General features: G+C 40.4%; 4 protein-coding genes and 1 pseudogene across 4 annotated transcripts in view; 4 read left to right on the top strand and 1 right to left on the bottom strand.

Annotated features, from left to right (window-relative positions):
* Window positions 1-2,914: 2,914 nt before the first annotated feature.
* On the bottom strand, window positions 2,915-4,563 carry LOC110067425 (uncharacterized). Its single transcript, XM_020774749.2, has one exon. The coding sequence runs from the start codon at window positions 4,147-4,149 to the stop codon at window positions 3,337-3,339; it is 813 nt and encodes a 270-aa protein (XP_020630408.2). The 5' UTR covers window positions 4,150-4,563; the 3' UTR covers window positions 2,915-3,336.
* A 1,715-nt stretch (window positions 4,564-6,278) lies between these two features.
* Window positions 6,279-11,376, top strand: LOC110067480 (uncharacterized). The gene is made up of 5 exons (XM_089281945.1): window positions 6,279-6,449; window positions 6,921-6,964; window positions 7,896-8,288; window positions 8,762-8,989; window positions 9,627-11,376. Exons 1-5 carry the CDS (start codon window positions 6,386-6,388, stop codon window positions 9,888-9,890), a joined length of 993 nt encoding a protein of 330 aa, XP_089138071.1. The 5' UTR covers window positions 6,279-6,385; the 3' UTR covers window positions 9,891-11,376.
* Window positions 11,377-12,722: 1,346 nt separating this feature from the next.
* LOC149116066 (uncharacterized) lies at window positions 12,723-18,106 on the top strand. The gene is made up of 5 exons (XM_089281946.1): window positions 12,723-12,970; window positions 13,402-13,445; window positions 14,737-15,132; window positions 15,608-15,835; window positions 16,525-18,106. Exons 1-5 carry the CDS (start codon window positions 12,907-12,909, stop codon window positions 16,780-16,782), a joined length of 990 nt encoding a protein of 329 aa, XP_089138072.1. The 5' UTR covers window positions 12,723-12,906; the 3' UTR covers window positions 16,783-18,106.
* A 3,400-nt stretch (window positions 18,107-21,506) lies between these two features.
* The window catches only part of LOC110067479 (uncharacterized), an 11,007-nt gene continuing 6,637 nt past the window's right edge, over window positions 21,507-25,876 (top strand). Inside the window, exons 1-2 of the mRNA XM_089281950.1 lie at window positions 21,507-21,655; window positions 22,104-22,147. Coding sequence (XP_089138076.1) covers window positions 21,592-21,655; window positions 22,104-22,147 — 108 coding nt within the window. The 5' untranslated portion in view covers window positions 21,507-21,591. The remainder of the gene's footprint in view (window positions 21,656-22,103; window positions 22,148-25,876) is intronic.
* On the top strand, window positions 23,677-25,456 carry LOC149116067 (uncharacterized protein KIAA1958-like; annotated as a pseudogene).

A 25,876-nucleotide genomic window follows, 5' to 3' on the forward strand; every position in this document is an offset into this window, starting at 1 on the left:
ATATACCACAAAAGCTGAATAACTAGCGGACCAAAGAGTAACTTTATTTGTGACACTATACCGACAAATGATGAGACAAAAAAATTCGCGCGCCGTGCGATGCTCGGAGGTAAATAGTACTTGGCTAATCACCTCCGAGCTAGCCAATCAGCGTGCGCGAAAAGTACTATTCACTTGTGTGGTATATACTAATGTTAATTACTGTCGAAAATGATAGAAGACACGACCAAAATCACGGTTCACGACGAATTAAATACTTCTTTCTCATAATTCTTTTGGAAACTACGGTTCACGGCTACTAATGAAATCACGATTCACGAGGAAAAAACAAGCCATTTCACATTTCACGGGAAAAAATATTAGGCCATTCACCAGTCACGAAAATACCGCAAGTTTAGCACCCTCTTCATGTCTGGAGAACGTGAACCACGGCGGTTAATCATAGTTTCAAATCTTTATTTCATATTTATTGCTGTGTCCCAGATTCAGTTTGTGATAGTTCTGGCAGTAATAAACAAAGTAAATGACTTGAGAGTACCGCGACATTCGTAAGGAAATATAACTTTCTTTTTTTTTTTCGACTCGGCGTAGTGCTTACTTTTGAAAAATCCCTAGTACTCAGTTTGAACCTGAACAATACGCTTCACTAGATTAAGATTCTAGTCGCTTGTGTATGTCTGCATTTATTACTACTTATCATTATATACTTGTACCTTTTGCAATTCATTACTTTTTTCTTTCTTTCTTTTTTAATATGAACTCTTGCGCCGCCCCGATTAGTTTCGGGGGCGTAAGACAAGAACTCAAATGGAATAAAATTGAATTGAAAATTGAATTGAAATTGAAAACAATAGAGAACAAAAGGACAAAAGAACGAAGAAAACAGTGAAAACAATAGTTTGTGGGGCGATGTTCTATTGCGATGTGTCCTGTGTCTTCTACACCAACAAGGAGCCCAAAAAGTAATGGAAAATTAGAATTTGAAATTGCCCAGGAAGCATACTTGTACAAAAATTCATGCACACGAATACTACTGAAAAAGGGCCGAAAACGTTGATGAACAAACTTTATCTCACCACAACAATAGTGGACAGTGTGGCCTCATTAGTGTGCATAAATGAATGACCAGGAAAAATATTTGACCCAATTGACGATCACTGAGGTGTGAAACCGGAGAACAGTGTGGCGTGCCTTCAGTTGGGAGACACGAGGTGCGCAGTATTTGTACGACCATGTCTTCGCTAGACCAAGTGATGGCAAGATACACCGTACATGATGATCAAACCACTTCACACGGACATTAGGATTCAAACCGCAGGGATTATAACCACAGGATTTAACACAGCCCCATACGAAGTCAACAATGGTGGTCGCTAGATGCTTGGTTCCGTTGGTCCTATTTGGCCTGAGGCATCGAGCTTGTATTCTTTTTACAGCAATCCTTTTATTTGTGGTGATCGCCAATAGATTACTCGACTCAATTCCGGATCTCTCCCCCATTCTCCCTTGCCGTTTTTACACTCACTCCAGACCTTTCGTTCGAATATTGACCGTCGCCCGCATTCGCAAAAAATACGACTGTTTTGCAGTCTAGCGGAAATCGAGTCTACTGACATTTTGACTCCAGAAAAGTTTACCTGCTGGTCTAATCTCCCGTAGAGCAGTCTTTAGGTCTCTAAGATCAGTAGCTATCAGTTACTGCAATTGAAAATAGGTATCAGGCTACAAACGAGCATTTAAACAGCTGTTTATTTTGAGTAAGCAATCATACATTTGGCGGCTGGCGAGTACAGACAACGCACGCAACGAAATATCAAATAATAAATCAGCAATTAGAAAAATCTTTGAGAAAACTAGTAGAATACATAGTTGACGAAATACCTGGAGTAATATCTTACCTTAACTTAGCTTATCTTGATAAAAATGGGCTGAAATCGCCACATCGCTTGCAAGCTTTACGTCGCGTGTGAAACTTCCCAAACTTCCAAGTCAAATGGTAACCAAGAGGGGATGAAGGGTAGGAGAGCTGGTATCTGGGGGAGGACTCCCGCATGAAGAGGATGCTTGTCGTCCCGCTTTCATTTATTCGACTCTACTAGCGCGGTTGGTAATCGAGCCTATTCATTTTATTTTCATTTTTTCATATTTAAAAAGTGGTATCTTTCATGGGTCAAACAAAGCTCGAGTTAGCCCAGATTGGTCTCCTTCAAGGGTCTAATTCCAATTTTACGACGAGCATCTACTCACTTGGGAGTACCCCACGGGGGTATTCTGTCCCTGTCAAGTTATTTTTGGATATGGTTTACAGTCTTCCCTCTCTTAATGCTACCACACGCGTTTCGTAGAGTTTTATTCGTGGAGGGTGAAAATGCGCACAAGTCGCTTGGTTTGTCCACGTAAGTGAAGTTCCAAACCGTCCTGGGATTTGTGAAGCCCGCATGGAGTGACATTAAATAACTTAAGAGGGATTGCCTTACGAATAAGCCTATGTGAGGATTGACTATTTTCCGCTTTGTCCTCTCTTGTCTAGATTTAATGTAGAGAGCAAGAAGATAAGAAAACACTACCTACCCCTCCCTCTTTAGATAAGTTTTCTTGATCACGTCACAAAGTACCTTGGGTAATATTATAAGGAACACGTGTCCGCCATGTTGGTTGTCTCAGTTCTCGCGAACTCCTTGACTGCACCCACACCGAATTACAGGGAGTCTCTCTGAATAACTGTATCATTGGCTCACTCGGCAATTCTCCTTACCACTTGAGTGAACGGACAAACAGGGCTGTGACTTCATAACATCAAAATTCAAATATACGCCCGCGTTGTGAATTTGCATAAATTCGAGACTTGATTTGTAGTCTATTGGATTTCTTTAGAAATATAGGTGCAGAAAAATCATTCGAAGATTAAATGCAATTTTAATTCATTTTGATAACTTATTTTATTGCAATTAATTTTACATCTTACATCCAAAAGATCTCAAAAGATCACACTTTACTCCATTCTATTCTATGTTTATTTTTCAAAGCCGGACAATCAAAAATTAAACAAGATACATTTTCCACGTTATTCATGCACACGGCTGTGTCATTAATGCGCCCAGCTGGTTGTCAGCTAGAAACTTGAACATTTTTGTGGATCAAGCACGAAAAAAATGGCAAAACATTTCAAAATTAAATCTCGCCAAAAATAGTATTTTCATGTATTTTTATATGCACCATAACAATTTCAAAGTATCTACATCACTGCAGTTTCGTTATGTTTAAAGTATGCTCCATACTCTCCATACTACATTGTATAAGTTGCCGTGATAACTCGTTCGAAGTCATGTCGAGTTGCTACTTTGTTAGCGACTCAAAGTTGAACAAAGACTCGTCGATGCGTCGAAGGACCTCAAAGAAGGATGATATTGTTGTGTTATAAATGTAGAGGTCGGTTAAGAATTCGAATTCTCCTGTCAAGTGTTCCTTAATTTTACCGTACACTCCAAAGGGAATAATAATTTTCCCATTCCTTCTAGCATGCAAAAGCTCCGCTTTACAGTAATCGCTCTCAAAGTACTCCTGATTCAGCCATGCTACGAAACAATCGCATTTCTCGACGGCCACCTTGAGCGCTCCTACCAAACCACCCATTGGCATGTCTTCTTCGTCTAACCACGTCTGATAGCCCAGAAACTTGAGACCATTACGAAAGGTTCTCATCAATGGCTTGTCCTTGGACTTGTGGCTCAGGAAGAAACCAAACTGGGGAAGGAATCTTGTGTACTTGATTTTTTTCACCACAAGGGGCAAAATATTGCTTTCCAGGTACTTACGGAGTTTCTCTTGGCTTCCTAGGCACTCATTTAGTCGACGAAGCTCCTGCCTGTTTACAAGCTCGTCCTCCATGTCGAACGAATCCATTTCTTCTTTGCATGTAATACCCAGGTAGTTGCACTTGACAACTTCCAGCGTCCAAACATCACTTCCGCTGTACTTGAAGTTGTTTAAACGTACTTCGATGTCTTTTTCGCGCTCGTAGTCGAAAGTAAATCTCAGCCACCAGAATCCTGTTTTCTGGTTTAGACCATAGTTCTCCTTGATTTCGATGTTGTAGTAATTCAGAGAAGACGTCACAGCGGGTCTTGTTTCTACCGCGGAAAAATCCATTTGCCAAATACTCTCGCGTCGCTACGCAGTTTCGTTGATTTAGTTCCGCACTTGACGATATAATAAAAATGACGAACGCTCCCCTAGGATAGGAACAGTCTGGGAAACTATTAAATCAGCAGTATTAACGAGAAGGCCGGCGTTGGTACGACGAAGACGGCTTTGGCGTGTTTTGCGATTTAGCAAAAAAATAAATCGTTCCAAAGCTCTTTCTAACGGGGGAGGGGAGAGGAGCTGGATTAAAATTGTGCCCTACAAATGGTCAGCTACTCACGTCATCTGCTTCGCCGCAAACCAAGCCCTAGATGAAAGGTTTCGTTGGCGACAATGTTGAGTTAATTTGGTAGTTTTTGGCGGGAGAATGGTAAATTTGTCGGATGCGAGATCAATTAAAACAAGAGAAGATCAGTTGATGACGGCAGAAACCGTAATAAAAGTAGCTAGTCTTCTCGCGTAGTGTGACCATGATTGTAATTTGATGTGATTCGTGGAAACTGCAACCACATATTCCGTAGACATTCAGAGAATACCGGAAATTTTGGCGACATTTCAGAGAAATCCAGCAAACGTTTTATGGAATTTTGTCGTGTAACCAGTCATTTTAATACAAAGAGTGAACTAGTTTCAATATATTGCTTTAAAATACTATTGTCATTTTTCAGAGGTATTGGCAGTACAGTTTTAATGACCTCGTTCTTTGAAATGTAAGATTTCGTTAATTTCTACAAATATTACACGCATGCAGGGATGGCGTAGCGGAGAGCGCTCGCCTCTCACCAATGTGGCACGGGTTCGATTCCCTAGCCTGCGTAGGTGGCGGGATTTCGCGTGCGAGTGTTTTTGTTTTGGCAGCGAAGTCGTAAAGTCGAGCGGCGAAGCCGCGAGGGGATTGGTGAATAGGATTTGTGAGCATGTCCACTGGACCGATGCCATACTTGCAGCAGGCACACTTATTTTATTACTCAGTACTGCATAGTATGGATGGCTTCAACTTGACAAGCGATCGATAAATTCTCGATTATCTTGGCAGTCTGCTGTCCAAACGTTTTTCCTTCTTCAACTAACTCTCCTCCTCATCCTAAATGTAATTATTTCACTGAGTCACCTTTATTCGTGACTAGCCGTCTTAGAAGCCCAGCAGCATCATAACCTCTAAATTTGAATTTTAACGTAGCACCGAAATATGAAACATTCTGATTGGTTAAAACAAAGTTGATTACTCATCAGAAATGTAAACTTGTTATTCATTTAACTTGTAAAACAGCTCAAAAATATCGAGCAATAACAACAAAGTTCCGGCCGCAAATTCGTCATCCCAACACGGCATTGGCGCTTATCAGTGCATTGAACTGAATCAGTAAGAGCAGTTCAATCCATATCTAAAGTTCAGCTTCCTGCAATTTATACAGAAAGGATCTGAGAGTAACTTTAAGTATGTCATTTTCCTAGAAAGTTACTCTTTAAACATATAGATATGTCATTTTCCTGGAAAGCGACTCTTTAAACATATAAAGAAGGTCTCATACAGTATACCCCTTTGTAAAACATTTGACCTTTTCACGGGTCACGTATAATATCCAAAATTCTTTCACGTTCACGCGAAATTCCAGACGAGGCACGTTTCACATAAACATAGAAAACGAATTTACGGATTAATATTTTCACTTCTTGACTTCAAAGCCGTTTACAAAGCTGCTTATCCTCCGAGTTTGGTCCATAACGCCTTCAATAAGAGCTATCGATTTCAGCGTTTAACTGTTACGATTATTCCACATTTGTTTGATTTCAAAGGCTCTCGAGTAGTTTATATAATCTCAGTGACTGAAACAACCCTGGCTTTGTGTCGTGTCGTTGTGTCTGAAGCTCTGCTACTATTCCAGACCATGTTCAGCTCATTCTTCCAACCTTATCATAGACTCCATCCTTTCTCAGACTTCACTACACGAAATTAAAGCGCTACGCTTCACAACGACAAATGCCCATAGAGCCAAGAGATTATAATCTCTTGATAGAGTTTTGTATGGGAGAACGTTCCCCCTAAGGGGTATTCGAAGAGGGGAGGGGGCTTGTCTGCGAGAAAACCATCCGCATTCCATCATATAATCGTGTCAATTCTTGATTGGCTCCAGCAATACTGAGTGGCACTGTACGAACACAACAGTGACGACTCCCACATTTGTGAATAAGACATCTACTGATAACAGCTTTATTTGGCCGGGAGCGAAAACCAAAAGAGATGAAGATACCATCGGTTACTTTGCTCGTATTCTTCTTCTGCAGCTTTTTTAGCAGCAGTCAAGGTAGAGTTTTAAACTTTATGACTATAAAATGTTTAAGCAAGTAACCGGAACGATGATCCTGCTGGTATACGTTGGATCAATAGTGATTTAATCGACTTTACATATAAAATGAAGAATACAAAAGCAAAAACCGACACAAGGCAGGATGATTTTTTGAAGGTGTACTATATTTCGGCTGGCCAAACCAGCCTTCCTCAGGAACACACGGCGGTGTTCATTAAATCGGTCTTTCAATCGTCGTAATTAACTAAACTTAAAGCTTCTGATTTACTGACGATAGAATTTGAGCAATACTTGGAACATGCTTTCGGATGGGAAATGAAATCGAAAGTTTTCTTCCGAAGTCCTAAACGAATTTGTTATTCATTAGCGTCATTTGCACTTTTTAGACCCCTAACCGTTTCGCTGAAATTATGTTAATTTTTTAATAATCTGTCTGATTCTTCATTGAGAATTTGCTCATACTTTCAGCCCACTTAAGAGAAAAAAGAAGCTCCCAAGTACCCGCTTCTGAGGTAAGTGCAAATTGCTCCCGTGTCTACTGTCGGAAAAAGTGTTTGTTTTCGAAAAATCTTAATTATGCTGACAAGTTTTCGATTCATGTCCTATTCAGATGGAATGATATTTATCCCTGTAATGCCGTCCAGTCTTCATGATATTGTTGCTTTAGGCATGGATCGTCGGTTTCAGTCACGACTTAAAAACAAGGGATCACGTGATATCGAATTTGCAACTTTTGAATCCTTCGCCTTCAAGGAGCACAGCCACGGTTTGGGCATATTGAAAAGTTTAGCCTCAATTTTTCAAATTCGTCGTTTGTAATCCGTGTTAATATTCTCCATCCTTAGCCATCCTTGTTCCTTTTCGGTTTATCGTAATGTCTTTGGTGTTTTTCTATCTTATTAAACGGTTATTTTCAGGTTTCCTACCATTTAGAGGTAATTTTGTGGCTAAAATAACTCAAAATACCGTGACTGCGCTCCTCTAAGTAAATATCATCAAGTGTTCCGTGACTTTTTTGAATCGAAGACTGAATCAAAAAAGAGAAACTAGCGGTACGTAAAAAGGGCTTGAAAAAGCCATATCTACAATCATGTGAGAGAAGAAGCGATCAAGATCACTCTTACCTTAACCGTCTCTTGTCTATAGTCAATCTTTGGACGTCGTGCGATTGCCTCAAGGATACGTCACGTTCCACTCCGCTGAAATTCACGGGCTCAGTTTCATAAATTCCCGGAAACGAGTTCGATTGCTGATGACGGTTTTGAGTAACCAGGGAGAGTGAAGAGACGTAACTGACCATTGCGGTTGCTCAGGAAAAATCATAATAGCGTGAAGCGTGTAGGCATGACAGAACATCAGAAAAAGACTCAAAATATTGTGAGAATGTAATAATCCGGAATATTTCTACCACATTCCATATATTTATGACCTCACTTCTCACAGATAACAGTCACCCTGAAGATTGACTGGAATGTCAGCGTCATTAATAAAGAAGTACCAGCCAGTTACGTCACAAATGTGCAGAACGGAACAGTGTTGGTGGACATCCTTAACAAAGCAGCAGCGGACAACAAACAAGGGCCTTTTAACAAATACGACAGCACGTACTTTGGTGGTCTGGGATACTCGATAACGGCCATGAATGGCACACAACAGAACTCTACTACTGGTTATTACTGGTTTCTTTTTGACGAGCAAAGTGGAGGCGCTCTTCCATGCGGAGTGAGTTCGTACGTTCCTGTAAACCAGTCTACCACCATTTTTCGGTATACGACTTACTCGAGTCACAACGATACCGTCACTGGATATTGCAAGACTTTTCCTCCCCAAGACCAGGTTGGTGACTAGTCTTTTTGTCAGTAATTCTTAATTCAGGAACTTAACTCTGAAATCCTCTAGTTAAACGACATTCTCTGCCTGCATAAAAACCATCGCCTCAATTACTGCACATTTCTAGTCCGCTATTACGTACACTTGCATCATGACGACAAACACAGGACCAATCGAACCAACATCACCCTGATCACTACTAACTCCTCTTTTACAATCCTCCACCTTTATTATCACAGTTTTCGCCGTTAATACCACCTCCATAACACCGCCATCATCCCTTCTACTACTGCCACCTTGGAAAAGGCCACTGCTATCAACAATGTCGCTACTTCCTCCTCCACTACAACCACCACTAACTTTATCTTCCTCCCTCTCTCCATCACCACTGAAACTTCCACTATCATGAACTCCTTAATTAATATTTATTTAAATTACATAAGTTGTTCTCAATACCAAAACCATGCTATATTTTACAGGTTCCATCCTCTGCAATCACAGTTACCCTTGAAATGGACTGGAATATTACCAGTGTTGGCAAACCGATTCCTGCTTCCTACACCACGCAGGTTGCGAAGGACACTGTTCTCGTGGACATTGTGAACAAGGCCGCCAACGAAAATAAGAATGGCCCTTACAACAGGTGGACTTCCACTTATGACGGTGGGTTCGGACATTTCATTACTTCCATGAACGGTACTGAACAGGTATGTGTTCATAATCTGAATTCTCCTCAGTGTAATTCATACATTTTCTACGATGCTCCTCAGGAGAATTTGGTATTTTCACAGATGATCTCGTCTCGTAAAGATCAAGAGAAGTAGAAATGAAAGATGATTTAAAGGAGCTCAGCCACAGTATTTTGAGTTATTTTGGCCACGTACCAAATTACCTTTAAATTAAAGGAAACTTAAAAATACTGAGATAAAAAAAAAATCAAATAGATAACAATAAATCATAAAGGAACAAGCTAGGATGATTAAGGATGGAGAAGATTAACACAGATTACTAATTGAAAGACGAACTTAAACAATTTACCCTAAACTTTCAAGATGCAAACTGTAAGGTAGCTCCATTAAAAAGTATCACATACCATCGTGGATTGGGTGGCGAAGGGGCATTTTTTCGATGTTGCAGTTGTATGTCCTCTTTACAGCCAGCCACGATTTTCATACAGCAACTCTTATTCAAAACCATCCCCTGCAGCAGGCACCTCTGTACAATGAATAGTTAATTTTGCCCCAGACTGGCTGTAATGGGGAGATTCTGATCACTGTCATGCCGTCTTCATGGATGTTGTCCTGTGTTTTGATAGTTTTTCATCCATTCCTTTTGTCCAATCAGGATCCCAGTACAGACACATATTGGATGATTTACGATAAAGCGACCGGAAAACTCACTCCACTCGGAGTAGATTCGTACAAGCCACAGGATGATTCAACTACGATCTTTAGGCTTGTGACAGGGGCCAGTCACGAAGAAGCAACACCAACAGCAACAACCATTCCTACTGAAGGGGATTCCAGCTCTAGCCCGGGCAAATTTGTTGGAGTGGGCCTGGTTACCCTTTGCCTTCTGGCGGTTAATGAAGCGTTGCTGTTATTGTAACTCCATCCGGGAACTCTAGCAACCTTATGAACCAAGCTACAAAGTTGCAATGTGTTTTATTAAGCACAGTTTGCTCTGTTCTGCATTTAGTACTAGATGTTATTGGCTAAATCAGCTTAAGAGTAGCAATATGGTTATCTTTAATCTGTGCAACAAGGGTGTCATTATGAAACCAAGCTAAAATGCTGCAATATGTTTTAATAGAAAGCGCAGCTTTCACTGCACTGCATTTAGTATTAGATCTTATAAGCTAAATTATTAAGTCAGCTTTAGAGTAGTAATATGGTTACTTTTAATCTGCAGTGCAGCTAGCCTTGGATTTTATTCTGAAAGCACGATTTCAAACAGTTGTAATAAGCACTTTCCAGTATAATCAAAAAGCACATTTAACAATGAGGAAGTCAATACCTGCCTGCCTTATTAGGGCACTTTTCCAAACTAAAACAAAGCAATTACGACCAATGACAACAAGGGTTAACAGCACAATGAGCCATTGAGAACTCGAAGCAGATACACGTAATCGGCGAGCATGGGAAAACTGAACGCGGGTGACCAAGTCGTGATTGGTTTGGTTTTGCATCTGATCGTTGAATGGATGGAAAGAAAATCTTGAATCTCAAATTGTTAATTTACCTTTATGACTTCCCTTCTCTTTGTTAGCTCACGAAAATTTGATTTTGCATCAAAACAATAACCTTTTTTTTATTCCAGAGATGCATGGTCCATCAAGACGTTTTATGTGCATAGTTAAAAAGAAACAAAAATATATTGGACTCACTAAATCGGTACTAACCCTCAGTTTTTTCAAGACAAACTAAAGCTTGTACCGATGAAATATGTGTAATCATGAAGAAGCATAATTAGTAATTCGTCAAATGCCTGGCTTTACGCACGTAGACGAATTCAAAACCCGTCTCAACCAAGTTCGTCTCTAATTAAGTTGCCGTTCAAGACTGGGCACTAGGCAGCTCGTCTTCAGGTATAACCTGTCTTTTGCCCGTCTTTATATCGAGACACACAATTCACTCATGCATGGGAGGCGCGGTGACCTCATGGTTAGTGCGCTCGCCTCTGGATCGAGCGGCCTGGGTTCGAGCCCTGGCCGGGTACATTGTGTTGTGTTCTTGGGCAAGTAACTTTACTCTGACAGTGCCTCTCTCAAGCCAGGTGTATAAATGGGTACCGGTGAACTTTATGCTCGGGGTAACTCTGCGATGGACTAGCATCCCATCCAGGGGGGAGTAGAAATACTACTAGTCGCTTCATGCTACAGAAACCGGAGATAAGTGCCGGCCTGATGGGCCACTAGGCTCGTATGCAGACTTTAACTTTATCATAATCAGACGCACTACAATCCACATGGATTATGCTTCTCTAGTTTAAAAACCCTTATTATTACTCAGTTGATGAATTCCTTTCTTCTCATCACTTGTAAGGAGAAATTAGATACTTATCCCGCAAATAAAGTGGAGCCAACATATCCAAAGAGCTGTTTTATTTGATCAGATGTCCCCAATAAATAACTCTTTGAACAACTTTAAGGCTTCTCTTCTAAAGAAATCGTTCTTGCTCGTAATAAAACGTCAAAAGCATTCCGAGATCTTCGCCAACATAATTTTGAAAGTACTTAAATTGTTTGCCATTCTGCACTGAAAAGTTCTTCGCCGTTAGTCCTTTGAGTCCCACAATCATATTTTTATTTCACGCATTAAAACCCACAGATACATGTGGTATTTACAATTTTGCATCTACAGATTCGCGGCGAACCGTGTTAAAGACCCTTATGTATTCTTTTTTAAAACAAAAATTCGTGACAATAAATTCTTAAAATAAATTCCCCGAGTGAGCGACCAGAATGTAACGTTGGCCATTTGCATTCGTTAAAATTCTTGATACAGTTTCCTTTACTTAAATTAAATTTAAAAATCGAAGAAGAAAGGATAAATACGCTATAGAGTAAATTTATCGATTCATTTTGGAAGAAAAGCTAACCTGTACTGACTCGGGTTTTTTAAATGGAGGCCAGGACTAGGAAGGTAACTTGAAAAGGAACTGATCAACATTTAGAGAGTTTAAGTAACCACGACGACGACGCGGAGGACAACGTGAATCAAAAAATTAATGTAAATTTACCTACGAATCTCGCGATACTCTAAAGTCATTTACTTTTTTATCACTGTAAACACTATCACGAAACTGAATCTGGGACACAGCGATAAATTTGAAATAGAAATTTAAAAAATTAGCCGTCGTAGTTCACGTTCTCCAGACAACGCAAAATTTGGTCATTTCACGTTGTTGTTTTGCAGAGGACGGCAAAGAAATGTACCAAGAATTCTAACGTAACGTACTCTTTTGCTACGTTCCCGTTGTCGTTGCCATCGTTTTCTTAAACTCCCTAAATGATTAATTATGACTGTTCGAGTGATATGATAGAAAACTAATTCGACATCATGTCACGTTGCCGCTGTCCACCACATGAAGAATGCACTTTTTGAGGCAGGATGGAATGCTACACACATTTGTGTGATTTCAAAGGCTCTTGAGTAGTTTATTTAATCTGGCTTATTTTAATTAACTCAAGCAACCTTGGTTTTGTTTCATGTCGTTGTGTCTGAAGCTCCGCTACTATTCCAGACCTTGTTCAGCTCAATCTTCCAATCCTATCCTAGACTAGACACCAAATATTCCACCCTTTCTCAGACTACACAACACGAAATTAAAGCGCTACGCTTCACGACGGCAAATGCCCATAGAGCCAAGAGATTATAATCTCTTGATAGAGCTTTGTATGGGAGAACTTTCCTCCTAAAAGGGTATTCGAGGAGGGGAGGGGGCTTGTCTGCGAGAAAACCATCCGCATTCATTACGTAATCGTGTCAATTCTTGATTGGCTCCAGCAATACTGAGTGGCACTTTAATTTATGAGCGAACACAACAGTGACAACTCCCGCATTTGTGAATAAGACATCTACTGATAACAGCTTTATTTGGCCGGGAGCGAAAACCAAAAGAGATGAAGACAGCATCAGTTACTTCGCTCGTATTCTTCTTCTGCAGCTTTTTTATCAGCAGTCAAGGTATAGTTTTAAACTTTATGCTCAGTAAGTTTAGCACTCGTTGCCGATACTACCCACCAGTGTTATTTCCGATCGAAGCCAACAAACTAGAACTGTCTAAAGCTAACAACCCTTTCTTGCAAGACAACAACAACAATTTATTCAAGCATGATGGATCCAAAATTGAGTTGCTCTCCTTTGACGATCTTTCGTCTTGTTAAGTGTATTAACTAAACTTAAGCTTCTTATTTGAAAGATAGAATTTGAGCAATACTTGGAACATGCTTCCGGATGGGCAATGAAATCGAAAGTTTTCTTCCGAAGTCCTAAACGAATTTGTTATTCATTAGCGTCATTTGCACCTTTTAGACCCCTAACCGTTTCGCTGAAATTATGTTAATTTTTTTAATAATCTGTCTGATTCTTCATTGAGAATTTGCTCATACTTTCAGCCCACTTAAGAGAAAAAAGAAGCTCCCAAGTACCCGCTTCTGAGGTAAGTGCAAATTGCTCCCGTGTCTACTTTCGGAACAAAAGTGTCTTTTTTTCGAAAAATCTCGATTATGCTGACAAGTTTTCGATTCATTTTCTATTCACATGGAATGATATTGATCCCGGACGCTTTTGTTTGCTTTAGGCATGGATCGTCAGTTTCGGTCAAGACCTAAAAACAAGTGTCGAATTTGCAACTTTTGAATCCTTCGCTAATTGTTTATGAGCATCCTTATTGCGCACGCAAATTTACAAGCCACGTCATGCATGAGAACGCGCGCTATGTAATAAAATGAACAATGATAGGCTAGATGGCCATTGCTATAGCTTTGCCTGGATTTAACGATCTTGGACGTTCGATGACCCTTACTCTTCTTTCCAGAAACAGATTTTATTTACAATTATCTCCACATTGTCAAAAATGAACAAAAAAATCAATGTTGGAAGTTAAAAAAATTTCTCAAGCTTTCTGTCCACGAGACATCGAATCCTGCCATCTTGCGGCAGTTGCCAGGCGCGTGAAAGTATGGTCGCTAAATGCGAACTTTTTCTTCAAGGAACCTCGCCAGTTGTTTAAATTCACTTAATAGATCCACTTAAACAATATTTGGCAGAGAACATTTCACTTCCAAGATCTAATTGCAATATTTTGGGGCTTACAGAAACTGTGGCCTTATACGCTAACGAAGCCCGAGTCTTTCAGATTTAGGGTGTTCTTCCGGGCATGTTCTCTCCAAAACGAAATCGGTGTTCCCCAATTTTTTTTTTTTTTTTTTTTTTTTTTTTTCACTGTCTGAAAAAAAAAACGATCTTGGAAAATTTTTGTGCGAACGTCCTTAAGTAAATATCATCAAGCGTTCCATGACTTTTTGAATCGAATACTGAATTAAAAAACTAGCGGTGCCTAAAAAGGGCCTGAAAAAGCCATATCTACAATCGTCTATGAGAAGAAGCGATCAAGGTACCTCTTACCTTAGTCTTCTCTTGTCTATAGTCAATCTTTGGACCTCGTGCGATTGCCTCAAGGATACGTCACGTTCCACTCCGCTGAAATTCACGGGCTCAGTTTCATAAATCACCGGAAACGAGTTCGATTGCTGATGACGGTTTTGAGTAACCAGGGAGAGCAAGAGACGTAACTGACCATTGCGGTTGCTCAGGAAAAATCATAATAGCGCGAGGGCGTGTAGGATTGATAGTAGATCAGAAAAAGACTGAAAATATTGTGATAATGTAATAATCCGAACTGAATATTTCTGCCACATTTTGTATATTGATGCCCTCACTTCTCACAGATAACAGTCACCCTGAAGATTGACTGGAATGTCAGCGTCATTAATAAAGAAGTACCAGCCAGTTACGTCACAAATGTGCAGAACGGAACAGTGTTGGTGGACATCCTTAACAAAGCAGCAGCGGACAACAAACAAGGGCCTTTTAACAAATACGAAAGCAAGTACTTTGGTGGTCTGGGATACTCGATAACGGCCATGAATGGCACACAACAGAACTCTGCTATTGGTTACTACTGGTCGCTTTTTGACGGGCAAAGTGGAGGCGCTCTTCCATGTGGAGTGAGTTCGTACGTTCCTGTAAACCAGTCTACCACCATTTTTCGGTATACGACTTACTCAAGTGGTCACAACGGCACCGTCACTGGGTATTGCAAGACTTTTCCTCCCCAAGAACAGGTTGGTGACTAGTCTTGTTGTAATTCTTAATTCAGGACCTTAACTCTGAAATCCTCCAGTTAAAATTATATTCTCGGCCTGCATAAAAACCATCGCCTCAATTACCGCAAAGACTGTTAGTCCGCTATTACGTATACCTGCATCATGACGACAAACACAAGCCCAACCGAACCAACATCACCCTGATCACTACTAACTCCTCTTTTACAATATCCCGCCACCATTACCATCACCGTTTTCGCCGACAATACCATCTCCATAACACCGCCATCACCCCTTCTACTACTGCAATCTTAGAAAAGGCCACTACCATCAACAATGTCGCTACTTCCTCCTCCACTACAACCACCACTAACTTTATCTTCCTCCCTCTCTCTATCACCACTGAAACTTCCACTATCATGAACTCCTTGACTAATATTTATTTAAATTACATAAGTTGTTCTCAATACCAAAACCATGCTATTTTGTACAGGTTCCACCCTCTGCGATCACAGTTACCCTTGAAATGGACTGGAATATTACCAGTGTTGGCAAACCGATTCCTGCTTCCTACACCACGCAGGTTGCGAAGGACACTGTTCTCGTGGACATTGTGAACAAGGCCGCCAACGAAAATAAGAATGGCCCTTACAATAGGTGGACTTCCACTTATTACGGTGGACACGGACATCTCATTGCTTCCATGAACGGTACTGAACAGGTGCGTGTTGAACATCTGAATTCTCCTGAATGTAATTCATACATTTTCCACGATGCTCCTCAGAAGAATTTAGTATTTTCAGATGTGATCTCTTGTCGTAGAGATCAAGAGAAGTAGAAATGAAAGGTGATTTAAAGTAGCCCGGTCACAGTAGTTTAAGTTATTTTGGCCACGTACAAAATTACCTTTAAATTGAAGGAAACCGGAAAATAGTAGTTTACCAAGATGGAAAAACACCAAAGAGATGATATCAAACCATAAAGGAACAAGGATGGTTAAGGATGGAGAAGATTAACAAGAATTACAAATCGATGCAAACGACGAGCTTGAAAAATTTGTCTAAACTTTTCAAGATGCACAAACTGTAACGTAGCTCCTTTCAAACGTATTGCAGACCATCGTGGATTGGACGGCAAAGGGGCATTTTTTCGATGCTGTAGTTAACCATCAGTGCAGTCTTCCAGGCAGCCAGTCACAGTTTGTCGACCTGAGCGTGCAGCGATCCAAACAGCAGCTCTTACTCAAAACCAACCCCTACAGAGGTGCCTACAGCAGCCAACTCTGTACAATGGATAGTTAATTTTACCTCAGACTGGCTCTAATAAGGAGATTCTGATCACTGTAATGCCGCCTTCATGGATGTTGTCTTGTGTTTTGAGTTTTTTTATCCATTTCTTTTGTCCAATCAGGATCCCGGTACATACTGGATAATTTACGATAAAGCGACTGGAAAATCCATTCCACTCGGAGTGGATTCGTACAAGCCACAGGATGATTCAACCAACATCTTCAGGCTTGTGACAGGGACCAGTCACGAAGAAGCAACACCAACTGCAACAACCAGTCCTACTGTACTGAGGCCCAACTCTAGTCCGGGCAAACTCGTGGGATTCGGCCTGGTTACCATGTGCCTTCTGGCTGGCATTGAAGCGTTGCTGTTCTTGTAACCCCATCAGGAACTCTAACAGCATTATGAAACCAAGCTACAAGGTTGGAATATGTTTTAATAAGAAGTACAGCGTTCACTGCACCGCATTTAGCATTAGATCTTATGAGCTAAGTCACCTAAAAAGTAGTAATATGGTTACTTTTGTTCTGTGCAACGAGGATTTCATTACTGATGAAAGCACCATTTTCCGTTAGTCGTGATAAGCACATTCTATTGTAGAAGCGTACATTCAAGGACCACACTTAACACTGATCATGAGGAAATGAGGAATTCAATAATTACTTACCAAACGGGTCAATGAAAACAAACATTGACAACACAATGAACCAATGAGAACTCAGATCAAATACAGGTGACCAAGTCGTGACTAGTTTCGGGTTTGCATGTGATCAGTTGAATAAGTGTGGCGAATAAGATCAAAAGGTTCGAACCTTTTGATCTTGTTCCATCTGTTAATTTACCTTAATGACTTCCATATACTTGTTATTTCATAGGAATTTGAATTGGTAGTACGTCAAAACAACAGCCTGCGAGTAGGCCTCTGGTGTCTGGGTTCGCTTTGGCGCGTGAGTGAGGTTAAGAGGGATGTAGTAGGGGGGTGGAGGGAGGGGGAGAGGGAGAGGTTCGTCTAATCTCACGTGTATCTCTTCGCCGCTCGTGCCTCCAGTCCAAACACGAGAGCTTACCGACGAATTCAGTGGCTATCTCAACCAAGTTCATCTCTGAGACTGGGCAGTAGGGTAGATAGTTTGTCTTGACGAGTCTTGACGTACCATCTATCTTGTGCCCGTCATTAAATTGAAACACATAACCGGGCGCCCTAAAATCTTGCTTAAGTCCGTTCCCATGGATTTTGCTTCGGTATAATATCGCTGGTTTATAAAAACTGGATCATTGAATAATGCAATTCGAGAGTTTTCATTGGCTTATAGCCATCATAGGTTATGAGCAACAATACCATGCTCTACAAATGTGGTAAGCATACGCGTGGTTTTTGGGGCGTTTTTATTTTTATTTTAGTGTAACCTTTTTTTATTTTGGGGGCATTTTTATAAAAGAATTATTCCACTCGCTCTTGTTGTATATCAGATGATTATGGCCAACGTGCACTGGTGAAATAATTTTTAATTATTACTTAGTTGATGAATTTCTTTATTCTTATCACCTGTCTGCTTTTCAATGTTTTTATATTGTAAGGAAAATAGATACTTACCACACTATTAAAGGAGAGTCAATATGTATCCACTCCAGCTGTTTTATTTTAGAAAATCATTCAGGAAAAAATTAATCAGTCAGGAATAAATCACTGTCTACTTCACAAAGGTCATTCTCCTAACTTAGCCACTAACCATCCCCAAATATACGAGTTTATTCTTTTTCCCCACTTTACCACTGTTCTTTCATCAGTGGAACCCGGGCATCTTACTCGGACAGGCAGTATGGGCAGATATTACCTCTCCGCAGATGAACGCTATCGCGTCACGTTCTCAATTTAAACCAATAAGAACTGGAGAAAAATTTAAAATTTCAGGAGGTGAACTATAAATAGGTTTAGGCATTTACTGTTTACCACTCAATCAATTAAACTTGGTGTACAAGATAAGAAGATAAGCCGCTAGCAACGTCTGATAACCCAGAAACCTCAGTGAGACCATTGCGAAGGCTTTTCACCAGCGGCTTTCGACGTTGTTATATATTTAGAGTAGACCATACTGGTCTCGTTTGCACTGTGGAAAGGTCCATTTGCCTACAATGTTTCTGCCCATCACAAAACATGCCAAATCTCAGTGTGCTTAGCAGCTAAGCTCTCATTCTGGCCATATATGGCCATATATGCCCTGCCTGATCCATTGTTACTGGTTTTATTTGTGGTTAGTGTGATAGCAGTCAGCACTGAAACCCTTGAAGTTAGCTCCAGAGAATTTCCCCTATTTTGCTCTGTTTTGTGTCTTCATTGGTCGATGTTCAGTTATCCTTGCGTAGAAATGGTTGAATTTCACCACCTAGTTTTCTCCTCATTATGGTATTTAAGTCAACAAGGTTGGTGACATCTATTTTAGTTGCTGATATAACAGAAAAGTCACATTTGTTACCTTCACACCAAAGTGTAACTATTTTAAATTTGAGATCTCAAATTAATTCCAAATTAATTCCAAATTAATTCCAGTCAAGCCGTGGTAAGCCTTTGCATGACTTTGTGCCTAGGAAATATCTTGGGCTGTCATTATCAGTGGGAGTCTAACTGGAGTTGTGGAAGGGTGCCTAAGGGGGTGAAAAATGAAGCAGGAACTTGTACATTTGACAGCATGATTGAACATATCAAAAAAAAATATGTAGCTCTCATTTGCACGTCTTGACAGGTGATAAAGAAATTTTTACAAATCTAAAGTAAGGTGCAGCATGATATAAACTCATGTAAACTCATGATATAAACTCCATGCCAGTTTATCATCCAGGGGGCACAAGCCTTCCAAGGGTAGATGTTCATCAGAATCCCTAAGTGATTCCCAGTGTGGCATTCTGAAAGGGAATTTGCGCACTATGATATTACTTTTCCTTCCAGTGACATTCCCTGTAAAAGTACAGAAGTGTCTTTAATAACCTGTTTTCAGTGGGATACAACTTTTTAGATGAACAAAAGGGAAGTATTAGCTGATTATGACCTTGCAAATCAATAGCTTCTGATGGATCTATTGGATTAACAGCGTTCATCAATTTTTAAAATATCCAATTCCAAACTAGAAATCAGGGAAAAGCTAGTCACAATTTATAGGCCGCCGGCCAGGAACTAGGCTGGGTTTTTCATGTAAACGATACAACTATGTATAATATTTGTTGCATACCTAGCATATAAGAAAAGACTTCTCTCAGTTCACAAACAAAACAAAACAAAATAAAATAGAACCGAATTACTAATCAAGCAATAAATATTAACCAAATTACGGATATTGCTCTAACGGTAAACTGTTGTACGACGAAGGTGAAAAGTTACCCAATCTGGCTATCTAAAACCGGTCACCCCAAAACACAGACCATCCAGACTGTGCAGACCGAGTATTATTTTTTCTTTCTTTCTTTTCTTATTCTTGTTTTTGCACATACTTTTAACTCATATTTTTTTGGTTCTCGTCACAAAATAGTGTTCGATTATATTGACCAGAGCAGAGTGTTTGTTATTTGTGACCATTTATGCACAGGCCGCGCAAGCTCGGTATGTGACTGTTGATTCAATAAACGAGGGCGCTATAGACTTGTCAAGAGAAACTCCCTTTAGTTCTAAATATGCTTAAGTAAAGCTATTTTAACATGTAGACATAAACTTCACTTTTAATGTAACGTCGCACGTAAGATGTACATTTTCTACTCTTGGTGTACCAAATGTAATTCCAAATGGCGGTTGGAGCGTGACTGCGATCACGCCAAAAAAGCCGAGTGCACAGAAAACCGAATATTATTTGAAATTCTCAGGGCAATACGGTTGCCGTGATGAGTTCATGTGATGGTAAATTTATCTAGTGGCGTTTTTATGGCGATTTAGACTAAGAGTGGTACCCCTTTCGCCTGGTCCGTCGTGCTCGTAGTCTAATGTTATCTTGCTTTGTAATGCAAAAGCAATTTGTGGGACGACGTCGCTTCGAGTCACCGTCCTTGCTTCACTTATGAAGAGGAACGAAGACAACGGATATTGAAAAGAACAAAAAACAAACAACGACAACAAATTGAACAGAAGAAATAAAACTGCAAGCAACAAGAACACGTTAAAAATAGACACAATTTTCGCCCAAAATAAATGGAAGAACACCCTATGTTGAGGTAAGTGAAGTTTATTTCTATGCCTTATTTTAGTATATTTAGTACTAAAGAGAACTTCCGATACAAAGTCTATTTAACGTGTTCGTCTATTGAATCAACCGTTAGATGGTGAGCTGGTGCAGCCTGTGGATAATTAACAAACATTCAGAACACTACTGAACACTATTTTGTAACTAGAACCGAAAAAATGTGAGTTAAGTGTTAGAAGAAAAGTACTCAGTCTGCACGGTCTGCACGGTCTGCAGTCTGCAGTCTGCATGGTCTGCGTTTTGGGGTGACTGATCTGAAACATGGAAAGTACTTGGCTCTTCTTTCCACACGGCCACTCTTTGCACTTTGAAGGGATTGATGAGATGAACCACGAGCACTGAAGAACTGAAATTCCACATACACGAAGCCAAGTACACATTCTGTCGAACCTCCTATTCTTGTATCAAAAGGGCTCTGCTTCGCCACACAGTGGCCCTCGAAAGGTCAATCAGCTAACAGTTTTGCTCGACAAATTTGCCTTAAAACAGAAAGTTCTCGCTAAAATCATCTACCTGTTAAATATTTTGGCTTACAAAAAGTACCAAATAAAGATTCCTTAATATAATATAAACCACCATATTTACGAACCTAAGCAAATGGGGCAGAAATCCTGAGCGAAATTCTGCATTTTTTTCAACTTCTTCAACCTTACCCGTTGGGCGCCATTTTGAATTTCATCCAAGCGAAACGTGACGTCTCACTGGTAGTGATGACTCGGCCAATGCTCTGCTTAGAGGCGCCCCCTCCCTCCTGCTTCCTCCTAAACGGGTATTCGAGGAGGGGAGGGGGCTTGTCTGCGAGAAAACCATCCGCATTCCATCATGTAATCGTGTCAATTCTTGATTGGCTCCAGCAATACTGAGTGGCACTTTATGAGCGAACACAACAGTGTTCCCTCCCCCATTTGTGAGTAAGACATCTACTGATAACAGCTTTATTAGGCCGGGAGCGAAAACCAAAAGAGATGAAGACAGCATCAGTTACTTCGCTCGTATTCTTCCTCTGCAGCTTTTTTATCAGCAGTCAAGGTATAGTTTTAAACTTTATGCTCAGTAAGTTTAGCATTCGTTGCCGGTACTATCCACCAGTGTTATTTCCGATCGAAGCCAACGAACTAGAACTGTCTATTAACAAACCTTTCTTGCAAGACAACAAACAATAGTTGTAATACAAAGGCCTTTAATTTATTCACACGATGGATCCAAAATTGAGTTGCTCTTCTTTGACGATCTTTCGTCTTGTTAAGTGTATTAACTAGACTTAAGCTTCTTATTTGAACGATAGAATTTGAGCAATACTTGGAACATGCTTTCGGATGGGTAATGAAATCGAAAGTTTTCTTCCAAAGTCCTAAACGAATTTGTTATTCATTAGCGTCATTTGCACCTTTTAGACCCCTAACCATTTCCCGGAAATTATGTTAATTTTTTTGATAATCTGTCTGATTCTTCATCATGAATTTGCTTATACTTTCAGCCCACCTAAGAGAAAAAAGAAGCTCCCAAGTACCCGCTTCTGAGGTAAGTGCAAATTGCTCCCATGTCTACCTTCGGAAAAAAAAAAGTCTTTTTTTTTCGGAAAACCTTAATTATGCTGACAAGTTTCCGATTCATTTTCTATTCAGATGGAATGATATTGATCCCAGACGCTTTTGTTGCTTTAGGCATGGACCGTCGGTTTCGGTCATGACTTTTAAGTAAGTGATCACGCGATATCGAATTTGCAGCTTTTGAATCCTTCGCCTAAAGTAAATATCATCAAGCGTTCTGTGACTTTTTTTAATCGAAGACTGAATTAAAAAACTAGCGATGCTTAAAAAAGGCCTGAAAATGCCATATCTACAATCGTCTATGAGAAGAAACGATAAAGGTAACTCTTACCTTAATCTTCTCTTGTCTATAGTCAATCTTTGGACCTCGTGTGATTGCCTTTATACGTCACGTTCCCAAGCAACGACTCCGCTGAAATCTACGGGCTCAGTTCCATAAATTCCCGGAAACGATTTCGATTGCTGATGACGGTTTCGAGTAACCAGGGGAGCAGGAGAGGTAACGGGCCACTGTGGTTGCTCAGGAAAAATCACAATAGCTCTATTGCGTGTAGGAGAAAAGTGCGATTAAAAAACTCAGCAAACTAATTTGTCTGAAGCATGGTAACTACAAGTGATTACTTGACATTACATTATTACGCCATCATCATAACGTTTAGCTTTTTTTTTAATCCATGACTGACGACAATTGCGCGTAAAGCGGCCTAAAAAACATTTCAACAGGCTTCTTTGATCAATAATAGCAACATGCCGTCATACGTCAGGATCCTTAGTGTTAACTCTGCTGACATTCACGCCATGAAATAATTTACGGAAACGAGTTTTCGCTGATTATTTCGAGTAGCCAACCAGGAGAAGGGATAAGCAACAGACGTTGGCGGTTGCTAAGGAAAAAAGTTAAGCACCGATAGTGCCGTATGGCACAAAGTGTTATAATAAGCTTAATACTTGGCCAATTCGTTTCAAATTTGGACACCAAAAGGATCTTTGAGAGATCTTCATATTGGAAGCATAAAATCATAACCCCCCTCCTGAATCAGACTTGATTAACCACCCCTCAAGTTTTTGAAACTTTCGCACTTAACAATTTTACGAGTGTTCGGTAAACATGAGTCAATGAGTCAATGAGTCATGAGTCATGAGTCAATGAGCCGGAGTCAAGTTATGAGTCAGGTCTGCGGTTTTCAAAATTCAAAATGGCGGATGTCGCAAAACTCGGAGTAAGTACTGACTGTGAATTCGGGATGCGTCGAAAACGAAGACCCAAAAACGAAGACCGAAGACCGAAGACCCACTGGTCTAAAACGAAGACCCACCGGTCTAAAACGAAGACCCGCTGGTCTAAAACGAAGACCCACCGGTCTAAAACCATTTTTTCTTCAGGGAAAGACTATGCACTAAGCTAAATTGCTCTCATTTCTGTTACGCATAACATAAAATGTCATCTGAGCGCGCGACAAACTTGACAGTTACTTTATCTCAGTCGGCACAACGCCTGTCAAATTGTGTAACGCAATTAAATTCCAACAGTTTTGGGGCTCACGGATTTAACGTTAAATCCGTGAGCCCCAAAATTAAAAAGTAAACATTGCACGTTCTCAACGTTACGCAGGATTTTAATCATATCCTGTACGTTATGTTTTTGTGGGTGTTTTTGCAGTTCGCACCCTTGTTGGAACGTGATTTGTACTATACTACAGGCTAAGAAATTTCTGAAATGTGATTGGCTAAGACCAGTAGTATTAAAGCCAAATTTGAAATACTTACATGTAAAAATTACAGCCAGTTTCCATGGTAACTGAAAAAATATTGTTTCTAATTTTAAAACAATGGCGGATAGATTTCTCGATTGTGACGCGAAAGAACTACAACAGTTTAAGGAAAATGCAGAAAATTCGAACACAAAGAAAAGCACTAAGGCCTAGGTTACTGTTTGGACTACATGGGCTGAAGAAAAAGGATACAGTCCAGATATTGTAAGCCACGAAGCCAAGGAACTTGACGAGAAGCTTCAGAAGTTTTTCGCCGAGGTGAGGAAGAAGGATGGTTCAGACTACGAGCCAGACAGTTTGCGGGTAATGATAGCGTCCCTGGACCGTCATTTAAAGGAAGCAGGCAGCTGCATTTCCATTGCCAAGGACAGAGAGTTTGTCAACAGTCGCAAAGTACTCGAAGGGAAAGCTAGCTTCCTCCGTGAACAGGGCTACGGCAAACGTACCCGTGCATCAAAGGCACTAACCACTGAAGATGAAGAGCTGTTGTGGTCCAAAGGGCTCCTTGGCAGCCAGTCTCCGAAGTCCCTAATAGCCACAATGTGGTTTCTTTTGACGCAGCATTTCGGATTACGAGGTCGTCCGGAACACCACGACATGTATGTCGAAGATTTTTCATTCAGCAAAGACGACAATGGCGTCGACTACATCACGTACGAAGAAAATCCCACAAAAACGCGTCAGGGCGGCCTTCGCAAAAAAAGAAGAGTGGTTCAGCCGAAAATGTTTTCAACTGGTGGGCCAAGATGTCCAATCAAGCTTCTAAAGACGTTCCTGTCACACAGACCCGAGGAAATGAAAAGCAGTGGGCCATTTTACTTCGCGGTGATTGAGCGCCCTAAGTCTCAAGTGTGGTAGAAGCGACAGAGAATGGGGATCCACAGCATTAATTCCTTCATGAAATCTTTGGCTGTTCAGGGCCAGATTGAAGGTAAACGGCTCACAAACCACAGTGCACGCAAAACGCTGGTGAAGAAACTCAAAACTGCCAACCAACCTCGCTCCGCAATTATTGGCGTCACTGGCCACACAAACGAGCGCTCTTTAGCCGACTACGAGGAAGGCGATGAAAATGAACAACGGCTGATTTCCTTAATCATAAGCTCTGACGGTCAGGCAACCATGTCCAACCAACGCCGTCCTCTTCAGAATGTTGGCCTTTCCTCTGGTGTGGAAAACACGCTGATGATGAATGAAGAGCGGTTGACGACAGTTAACAATTTCCACAGCTGTCAAGTGACCATCAAGTACCAGCTTAGCCAGAAGTCTCCCGAGCCGAGGTGCAGTGTTCCACAGGCAGAATCGATTGCAGATGATTGTTAAACTTTGATTGATAAGCCTATTAAAAACTTTCACTCTTTAGAACTGAGATTTACAGACATTCGAGTACAGTTTCATCACAGTTGTGTGATGTGTGTGATGTTTAAGCGATCACATGTTTAATCACATGTTATTGTAAAGCCAATCGACTGCGCGTGACTAAATAAAAATATGTGTGTTATATGAAATGCGAAATTTCTTTGCCTTGTAGTATAAACAAAAAATAGCACGGTTTCTTCGGGGTATTTGGGATAAATACCGGCTCGTGATATTTCAAAACTCCCCAAATATCACTCACCGCGGCGGCTCGTGATATTTTGGTGAATTTTGAAATATCACTCGCGGTATTTATCCCAAATACCCCTAGAAACCGTGCTATTTCCTATACTAAACATTAGCTATAAAATAAGTTCAAACACTATCTTGTTCAAACTCTGTATGTTCAGAGTTTGGTGTGTAAGTCTGTATGTTCAGACGAAATCGGTAGGAGAAAATAAAGAAGTTAAAAAGATCTACAGTTGCTGAGTGCTACCAGAAGCATATCACCTAGGTGATATGCTTCTGGTACTACACACTAGTCTTTATTTAAAAAAAAAAAAAATTTAAAA

The sequence above is a fragment of the Orbicella faveolata genome, unplaced genomic scaffold (genome assembly GCF_042242905.1).
Source record: "Orbicella faveolata isolate gen_17 unplaced genomic scaffold, um_ofav_v1 contig_12, whole genome shotgun sequence".
NCBI lineage: Eukaryota > Metazoa > Cnidaria > Anthozoa > Scleractinia > Merulinidae > Orbicella > Orbicella faveolata.

Coding starts and splice junctions, on each gene's coding strand:
- LOC110067425 (XM_020774749.2), bottom strand. CDS start 4,149: ATGGATTTTTCCGCGGTAGAAACAAGACCCGCTGTGACGTCTTCTCTG.
- LOC110067480 (XM_089281945.1), top strand. CDS start 6,386: ATGAAGATACCATCGGTTACTTTGCTCGTATTCTTCTTCTGCAGCTTT. Junction 6,450..6,920: donor CTTTTTTAGCAGCAGTCAAG/GTAGAGTTTTAA, acceptor TCATACTTTCAG/CCCACTTAAGAGAAAAAAGA. Junction 8,289..8,761: donor CTTTTCCTCCCCAAGACCAG/GTTGGTGACTAG, acceptor TATATTTTACAG/GTTCCATCCTCTGCAATCAC.
- LOC149116066 (XM_089281946.1), top strand. CDS start 12,907: ATGAAGACAGCATCAGTTACTTCGCTCGTATTCTTCTTCTGCAGCTTT. Junction 15,133..15,607: donor CTTTTCCTCCCCAAGAACAG/GTTGGTGACTAG, acceptor TATTTTGTACAG/GTTCCACCCTCTGCGATCAC. Junction 15,836..16,524: donor CCATGAACGGTACTGAACAG/GTGCGTGTTGAA, acceptor TTGTCCAATCAG/GATCCCGGTACATACTGGAT.